The sequence below is a fragment of the Camarhynchus parvulus genome, chromosome 3, assembly GCF_901933205.1.
Source record: "Camarhynchus parvulus chromosome 3, STF_HiC, whole genome shotgun sequence".
Taxonomy (NCBI): Eukaryota; Metazoa; Chordata; class Aves; order Passeriformes; family Thraupidae; genus Camarhynchus; species Camarhynchus parvulus.
The window spans coordinates 1,960,568-1,970,217 of NC_044573.1; the positions used below are offsets into that span (position 1 = coordinate 1,960,568).

Genomic DNA, 9,650 nt, shown 5'->3' on the forward strand with positions numbered 1-9,650 from the left:
ATGTGTTACACAGATGCAGGACAGAGAACACAGCCCACGCACAGCGGGACCAGGAGAGGCCTCCCAAAGGCCGTCACATGGGGAGTGAGGTGCCCTACGCCCTCTCCATCGGCAGAGAGAATTCCTCTCTGCGGGAGGAGCAGGTGAGAGTTTCACTTCTGACATATCCTAAGGGCCTCCTTAGAAAGTAATTTGTCCTGCGTGAACTTTTGCAGAATTTACTCCCCAAGAGTAAGAGTCTTAGAAATTTAAACACTTGAAGCCCCTCACTGGCGCCTAAAGAGAGACCAAAGCTCATGTCAGCAGGCAGAGCCTCAGCTTTACATCACCCTGACCTGCCAACAAAAGAACACAACAATTCCCCTCCCTCCCCCCGTCGGTGGAAGACGTGAGAGTCGGGACTATTGACACTGATCTTTTCCCTTTACCCCCCTCTGCTCAGACAAAGACAGGAGCAGCCCAGCCTAAGTGTTGGGAAATAAGAGCCCTCCCACCCACCTCCTGCTAGGGCCAAGGCAGCGGGGAAAGCTGCCCGGAGCCGCCCCCTCTCAAAGCTGGATGCGGGGGAGCGAGCCTGGAACAAACCTCTGAGCCTGCGGGCAGAGCCGGGAGCAGGGAAAGCTGGGACCGGGAGAGAGGCAGCTCACGCTGCCGGCTGAGTCACCCCGAGCCTATAAAACCAGGGCCAAGCAGCCGGAGCCACTCGGAGCGCAGGCACGACGCACCGGGACTTTTGGACAGGTACGTGCAAGCGGATGCGGTTTAGAGGCAAGGATTAAGATTAAATCTAAGTTTGGAATACAGCAGCCCAATTTCTCCCATCCTCTCCCTGCCAATGTGCTGCGGAGCAGGAGATCCAGCGGCTCCGGTGGCCGGGAAGCCCTGAGGCTGCTCGGATCTCGCCCGGTTCCGCCTGACGAAAAGGACACAGGCAAACACAAGACATTATTTGGTGCTCCAGTGTGCACTATTTTGCTGGTCCCTACTTCAAACCTGGGATGGCAGCAAAGGATAACGGTCTGGACAAGACCTGGCATCATTCAGGGAACAGCGAGGAGCAATTAAACTTTGGATTAAGTCTGAGATATTTCATAATCCGTGGGGTTTCGGTTACCACCCTACACTGTAATATATTTCTGGACAAGAAATCATTTTGTTACCGGGATGCACAAAAGACAGCTCAACAAGAAAAGCACGACTTTGGGGCTGAGGTTAATTCTTTCCTCTGACACATATTACCTGTGGGGACCTCGCCCAAGTCACTAAGGACTTTTTTTGTTGTTTTTTACAAAGACCAAAGCAGAGGTGGGAGGAGGACGGAGCACGGAGGCAGCTGTAACACTAAATAACACGTTTCTTGGCGCTCAGGCCTTTGGGGCCCCGATCCAGGAGCATACTCGGTTTCTGACCACTTCCACTGAAATGCGGTTCGGGAGCTGCATTTTCAGTGCATCCTTTCCCAGCAGCTGGGCCGTGCAGAGCCTGGCTGTGCCTCTCACCCACAGCAGGCCCAGCCCTGCCGCTGCCTGGCAGACAGGCTGTGGGGCACTGCCAGCTGCTCAGGAGCCCAAACATCCCTGTGGGTCCCCACTGGGACTGTCCTCACAAAGGGGCAGAACTGCCCTGGCAGAGCCCACAAAAGTCCCTGGGTTTTCTGTTCCAGCTCCTGCTAAGGAAAGGAAAGTCCTTCCTGACACAGGAAAGGCACTTTTACCTGCCCACTCCAACACAACTCAGCCCAGTTTGGGGTTCTGGGTTTAAAGTTTGGCAACTCTCCTCTGTCCTCAGATCTTTCATTTGCTTTACACAACCCCACAGGAAACAGTTCCCTGCCACAGGCACATTGGACCCGGTTGTTTGGGCATCACCCCACTGTGCTGGCCAAACTGGACCCTGTGCAGGACAACCTGCTGGCACTGAGGGGCCTGGTGTGGGATACAGCTTGGTTCATGCGTCCTGCATGAACGACTGTAGGCACTCTTAGACTGAGACTGCATGACACTTCTGTCCCCAAGGATCCATGTTTACTTAGGCTTAATTACAGAAGAGCTATTAATTATCACTTATCAATGTCTAGATATAATAGGAAAGGGTTTATAAACTGTTTTTCTTTTAAATAGTTTGTAGATGACTGGAGGGATTTTAATTTAGCTCTAAATATTGATGTTTTGTTTTCCCCTCTCTGAAACACAAAGGAAACAGATCTTGCAAACTGCAAGCACCTTGGAGAAGGATGTTGTCACCCCTACTCGTCCTCCCTCTGCTGCTGGGGACCACAGCACACAGCCCCGTGAGGAGAGCAGCTTCCAGGGATGTCACCACCTTTTTCCAGCTGGCTCAGGAGGACACTTGGGAGAACGTTAATCTCACCAGCTTGTCCTGTGAGGATCAGAAGAAGAGGACTTGGATCACCCTGCAGCTGACCAACAGCAGCCTGACAGCTTTCCCAGTCTGCCTTCCAGAGGCCCTGCAGAGCCTGGATCTCAGCAATAACCTCTTGGAGGAGGTGAATGGCACAGAGATAGCAAACCTCCCCCAGCTGCGTGTCCTCTCGCTGAGGCACAACCACCTCTGGGCAGTGAGGTGGGGCTCTGAAGCCCTCAGCAATCTCCTCAAGCTGGACTTGAGCTTCAATAAGCTGTCATCTGTGCCATCCTGCCACGGCTCTGTCCTGCCTAACCTGAGGTGGCTGTCCTTGGCTGGAAATCCCCTGATTGAAATCCAGCCACTGGCTTTTTCCTGCTACCCTCAGCTGCAGGTCCTGAACCTCTCTGCGACGCTGCTCGGGCAGGATGCCAGCAGAGGAATTAGGGACTCTGCTTTTGCCATCAGCACAGATCCCGACGAGGCCATGAACAGGCCTGGAAACTCTATCCATGTGCTTGATCTGAGCAGGACCTTTCTTGAGAAAAGTAAGTCTCTTGGGTTTCCCACTGTAAACACAGGGCTTGGGCAGGCCAGGGGAGCAGAAGCCTTGCTGGGACCGAACACCCCACACACCGAAAGCTGCAAACAGCTGCTCCAGGCACTCACGCAAAGCAGCCTCCCAAAGGAAGGGCAGAGACCAAACACCATGAGACAGGAGGATTTGTGCCAGTGTAGTCACCCACCTCCATCCTAATCCCACCGTCTGCTACTGACAGTCATCTCCCTGTCAGCCCCGGGATTAGCTCTGGGAAGCACAGGAGGAAATTAGTTTCTCTTTCCAGACAGGCTGTTGAAATCTTTCTTTGTCCCCACAGCTACACTGAGCTTTTAGAGCTGCACTGAAGTAGCACAGAGAGGCTTTTTGTGCCATCCACTTCCGCTGAGGGGGGGACAATCCCTGCCCCGAGCAATGCACAGGATGTTTTCTCCCTTTTGCCCTGCCAGTCTCAGTTTATACCTGAGGTGCTGAGACACACAGATGTGAGATGCCTTGCCCAGCTGGTCTCAGCCTGGGGCAGGGCCTCCTCAAGCTAGAGGTTCGCTTCAACTCACATTAAACAGCTGCACCACCAAATTTCCTCCATAAATATGTCTTGTGGTAGTGAGTTACCCTACTGAGTCATGGGACAGAAAGGCCCTTTCATACAAGACCATCATTTCAGTTTCATGCCTCTTAGCTCTTTTTCCCGTGCTAGGAGAAAGAAGCAATTTGCCTTTCTTGCACCAGTCAGGACCTTGCAGACCGCTTTCCTGAGCAGAGAAATCCTTGTTCATTTGATCTCACCCAACAAGACATCTATTCCATATCTCTTATCAGCTTTGTCCTATTTTCCCCTCTTTTCCTCTACCCTACGACAGCCTGACCGGTGGGGACTATTACAGAAATGCAGCTGCATGAGTGTTTACACACTGGTGTATTGACTTTTGTTCTATTCCTTTCCCAAAGAGAATAGCTGCAGAAGGTGACAGATACTTCATATCTATGAATTCAAACCCTTTTTCTAGGCAGAAATCCACAGGAATGCTCTGTTCAGACAATAGGTGTAAATATTTTTCTGTTTCAGTTCAACCAGAGTGGGCCAGAGGTTTGGCCAGCCTCAGATCACTTCACCTGACAAACATGCCACGGTTAAGAAGCCTTGACAGCGACTTCCTCAAGTCCCTGCCTGGTCTCCGAGAGCTGCACTGTCAGGACTCCCATTCCCTGGGTTTTGTGCAGACAGAGATGTTTGACAGCGTCCCTCACCTGAGCCATCTCTCATTTGAGAAGTGAGTTGGGTTTTTTGTCCTTCCTCACATAATGCTGCCTTTGCCCCACAGGCTGTGGTGCCTGGGAGCTGAATTGAACAGTTTGTTATCAGATTTAGAAAGGAGGTGTGGACTTGCTGTCTTTGCCGTGTAAAATCTGTGATCTGGCCTGATAGAGCTGATACAGCCCAAAGAGGTGGCCTGGGGCTCATAGCACAATTAACTGTTTGCTTGAGGTTGCATCCATTGTGTTCCCACTCCTCTGCCTTATCTCCCTGTCCAATAGATAAGTTCACCCAGCTGTTTGGATCAGCACAGATCCACTGAACCCTGCTTGTGATAAAGACCAAGCTTCCAAGGGCAAAATCCCATCAGAGGAGAAGCAGGTCACTGAGGGTTCCCTGCTCTGCAAGGATGAGTGCTGACAGTTCTCCAAAACCTGCATCTCAGAAGCAGACAAAAACCCTGTCCCACTTTTAGTGTGAGAGTTTAATATAGCTCCTTGTTCATCATTAGTAAAAGCAATGTTTTAGTCCTCATCCTAGGGGTAGCACCTCTTGGTACGTCACATACCTGACATACTAAGAGGGGCAAAAGTCTGAAACTGATTTATCAAAATAGGAGCAGGTGAAGTGCACACGGAGCAGCCAGCATAAAGGAAAAAATCTGGAGAGCACTTTGAAACATTTTTATAATAGCGACCCAGTTATAAGCATATCAGAAAACAAACACTAGAGCACTGGCTGTGCCTAGAAACCAGTTTCAGGAAAATAAACCCATACAAAGCAAAAATCCTATGGATTCCATCCCCCCTTGATCACCCCACTGAATTTACACAGCACTTTCCAACACTTGCAGGAATACCAGTTCAAAGTGCTAAAAATCATGCCCAAACTTTAAGGAATTAAAGTCCTAGAAAGAAGAGAGCATCTTCTGAGCATGCAGAGTGCAGGGTGGTGGGTTTAATACCTGCTCACTGCCAGGGGAACTGGGAATATGGCTTTGTCCTTACACACACCAAAGGTAAGGGATACTGAGCACACTCCGGTCGTTGGAAGGTAGCTCAGCGTTTCTTAATTATTGCATTTGTTTTCTTGTAGCTGTAACCTGAGTTCCTTTAATCCTTGGAACACCAATTCATCGGATGGCTTCACCATCAACTTGTATGGGAATCCTCTGCTGTGCAGCTGCCAGCTCTCCTGGCTGCTGTCCAAGCCCGAGAAAGTTGTTCTGCAAAAGTAAGTGAGCTCAAGAGATCGAGCAATGCTCTGCAGACACAACTTCAGTGTGCAAGTTGTCTGGGGACCGGGCATTCACCGCCATTCACTGAGTTATTTAAATTCCTTGTGTGTTCTTCCCTTCCACAAGAGGTAGAAGTGCAAAATAATGTTCCTTTCAGGGATAAACCATAAGGTGTTATTAGCTGTGGTTCTACTTTTAAGTGAGAATATTTTCTTTTTGTTTTGGACCATATTTCACATGTTTCCGTATTAGCTAAAGATAGAAAATGAGCTGTCTTGGTGTGCCAGTGCTGGGGAACAGAAACTGGGAAACTTTGGAAGATCTTTAACAAATTATTTTCTCCTCACCCTGCTACTTGCAAAGCTTACATCACAACCGGCAGTCAACAAAACCCCTTGCAAATAGCACCATTTCTCACCTATTGTTTTCATGCTCCCTACAGTTTCACAGACTAATTACAGTAAGCTGCAGTTAAAGGAAATATTTGCATATAAATGGTCTCTCTTCCTTTTCAAAGGCCACCAAGAAGATTTGTCACCAAATCTCTCAGAGAGCAGGGAAGTAGATTGTTGAAATTAGACAGTGTTTCATCGGGATGGGTTTAGCAGTTGCATTCTTTACCAGAATTTCAGTGGCTGAGTAAATAAAGAATTCGATCTTAGTCATTTAGAAGTCCCGCATCAGCCCACCTCCAGCTGCCTAAACCAGATGGATTAGGAATCCTGGGAATCCTGTTACAGCTCCCTGCATGTGTTCCCCTGCTACTGCTGCATTAAAGTCTGACCCTTTAAGACAAGCTGAATCCCGATGCCCTTTGCTAAAGTTCACAGCCATTGTTGTACCAAAGGACACTTCTCCTCAGGCATAAGATACCCCTGCACCTTACAAAGCCAGTTCCAGCTGAATTCCATAGTCAGTGCTGTGGAAAGCTGCCTGGACTGTTGTTAAGGCAATCTAGCTTTGGTCTAGGTTTCACATTCTCACTAACATAAAGATGGTTTTGACAGCAGGTCACCAATTCCAATCCAGGCAGCCTGAACAGAACAGAAACCTGTAATGTTCTTCTGGATCTTGACTATTCTGGTTTCCCTCTGCAGGGCTCGGGAGACCTTTTGTACCCAGGAAGATTCGGGCAGACCTTCGACATCTTTTTCACTGCTGGAGCTCTACAACAAATGCCAGTCAGAGAGCAAAGTTACACAGCCCAACTCAAACACAGCCCTTCCTGAGGGTGATGCTTTCAGCTTCACCAGCGATGATGCCTCTGCTGTAGTAACGACAGAGTCCGCCCTGCTGACCACAGATTTGACTCACAGCAGCTCCCTAATCCAGAGGGATGTGGTGAGCACAGCAGCATCCAACCCAATGCTAACCAAAGACACCTATACCAGCTCCCTACTCCAGAGGGATGCATGGAGCACAGCAGCATCCAACCCAATGCTAACCAAAGACACCTATACCAGCTCCCTAATCCAGAGGGATGCATGGAGCACAGCAACATCCAACCCAATGCTAACCAAAGACACCCATACCAGCTCCCTACTCCAGAGGGATGCATGGAGCACAGCAACATCCAACCCAATGCTAACCAAAGACATCTATACCAGCTCCCTACTCCAGAGGGATGTGGTGAGCACGGCAGCATCCAACCCAATGCTAACCAAAGACACCCACACCAGCTCCCTAATCCAGAGGGATGCATGGAGCACAGCAGCATCCAACCCAACAGAGCCCATCCTAACGAAGACCAACAGTTCTTCCCACAAGGAGGAGGCAGTTTCTGAACCCACAAGCAGTCCTCCTTCCTTGGCATCTGTAACCTCCTTCCCAGTTTTTCTCCAAGAGCTCTTTGCTCAGTCCCCAGACCACAGCTCCCCAAGTCCAACTGGAACAGAACAGCTACAGAGAGAGCTCAGAACAACCGACACGACATTCCCTCAGGAAGGGCCATTCAACCAGACCACCAGTGACTATTCCACTGGAGGAACAGGAGTCCCCCACACCACCAACCACCACAGTCACTCCTCTGCCACCCCTGCCAGGCAAGGTGCCCCCCAGATGAGCCCCCCAGAGCTGAACTCCACGAGGAGCAGTGCTCCCCCCTCAGAGGCTGTGCCCACCACGCCATCACCACACTACATCGATGACTACGACTACGGAGAAGAATCCAAGGAGGAAGGCCCGGTGCAGACGGCCCAGGCCGCCTGTGACTACGATCCCTGCAGGCACCTGCAGAAGCCGTGCAGGGAGCTCCAGAACATATCCCAGTGTTCATGTCCCGGCACTTCCAGGGAAGATGAGGTTCCAGACCCACCCAGGCTCAGAGCGGTGATTGAAATCACTGACAGCTCTGCACAGATCCGCTGGTGTGCCCCATACTCAGTTGTTCACAGCTATGAGCTGATGCTTCGTGCCCAAGACAACGAGGACAGGCAGTTTGTCATGGACAACATCTACCCCACGGCCAGGCAGTACACCCTGTACAACCTGCTGCCATTCACCACTTACCACATCTGTGTCACCGCCTCCAACAAAGCAGGGTCAAGCCAGACTACAACAGGCCAGGAAATTCCAGGTAATTCGTGCACCAGCTTTAAAACAAAACCCAGCTACAAGTATGTTTTTGCTGGTCTGTCTGCAGCAAGTGGACTCTTTCTCATTACCACAATTATTTTGTCTGTATGTCTGTGCAAGGCATGTAAAAAGCCTCAGAGTGAACAGTATGGTACACACTTAGTCTCCTACAAGAACCCAGCATTTGATTACCCCTTAAAAGCACAAACCACGAATTAGCTCTGGGTGATTGTTCAATGCAATCAAAGTTCCCTATCTCCATCACCTTGGTGTGTTTTTATGAGACTCTGAAAGTGTCCTTCAGCAAAACTATGAACCATTAGATTCCATAACCCTGACGTTTCTAAGGGAGAGAAAACCACCAAAGAAAGAGAAAAACTAATAATGAAGTTAGTGGACCAGAAAAAAGTCTTTGGACTCCTGTTCCTGTGCTAAGCAGCAGCAAGCCTGGACACTAACCCTGAAAAGTTGTTTTTGTAATCACCTACAAATAGAGTAGCATAAATTTCACACAGTGAGAGGCTGCCTGGCCAGCTGTCTGCCTCCAGTATCTCTCATGAGCACAGTCAGATGAGAGCTGCAATCCAAGGTGCATTAAGCTTAGCAAGATGTACTCTGCTTTTATTCACAGAGCAAAACTGGGGGTTCTGGTTTTTAAAGGTATTATCCATAGAGAGAGTATAGCTGAAAGGAGTGAGTGGGCTCAGTGACAAGGTCTTGTGCAGATCTAACTCCTCTAAGCAAATGCAGTGAATGCAGATGATCAACCTGACTTCAGTTCGGGAAAAAGAAACATGAAATTTAATTGTAGTCACAGACTGTGTGGGATCCTTAGGGCAGGGGTAATTGTTTTGTTCTGACTTTTTATGAGGTTGTCCACAGCTGAGCCCCCAAGTGCTTCCCCAAAACAAGCTCACAGGCAGTGGGGGGTTTGCAGTACAGCAGTGACCCACACAAGGGGGGAGGGCAGCATGTTGACATTTGCTTCCCAGTGGATTTTAAGCAAAGAGGATGTTCCGTCCCAATCATCCGTCCCATCTACAGATTTAGCAGCTGATAATTTACCTCATACAGAGGCAAAAAGCCAAGTAATGAAGCAATTTAATGTGTGTGCTGCTGAGGCTTGAAAAACCCAAATCCCCTGCACTAGCAGCAGACAGTTCTGCAGATACCTTTCAAATGAACTCTTGGGTGCCAATTTCTGTACAATAACAGTAAGAAATGCTGACAATCCCAACTATGAGTTTGCTATTGGAATCCAGAGAGGTGTGCCAGTCTGATATTTCCCCAGGCTCCAGTTCCAGGAGCTGCCTGTTCCTGCTGCTGTACAGACACAGTGCATAAGCCCCCCGAACTCTGAGGGGAAGGTGCTGTAGTGTGTAAAAGAATCTCTGTTCCATTCTTTTGGGGTTTTTAAGCTTTCAGTATTACTGAAATAAAAGCCATAGAGCTATGTTGTGGTTTTTTGTTAAAGACATGGATTTTGCTGTTGTCTTTACCATCTACAATGTTTGGCCTGAGAAATTAACTCCTTTTGTTGTTTTGGAATGAACTTTCAACATGTAGTAAAGAAATGTTTTTATGATGTTCGATTTGTGTTCTCTGATGTCCCAAGAGCTTTCATTTTGTATGTGGCAGAAGGATTGCTCCTTTGTCAC

The 9,650-nt window shown here is 49.0% G+C and overlaps 1 protein-coding gene across 1 annotated transcript; it reads left to right on the forward strand.

Annotated features, from left to right (window-relative positions):
* Nucleotides 1–449: 449 nt before the first annotated feature.
* LRRN4 (leucine rich repeat neuronal 4) lies at nt 450–9,396 on the forward strand. The gene is made up of 5 exons (XM_030946187.1): nt 450–741; nt 2,196–2,912; nt 3,993–4,197; nt 5,277–5,414; nt 6,516–9,396. Exons 2-5 carry the CDS (start codon nt 2,234–2,236, stop codon nt 8,209–8,211), a joined length of 2,718 nt encoding a protein of 905 aa, XP_030802047.1. The 5' UTR covers nt 450–741; nt 2,196–2,233; the 3' UTR covers nt 8,212–9,396.
* Nucleotides 9,397–9,650: the final 254 nt, after the last annotated feature.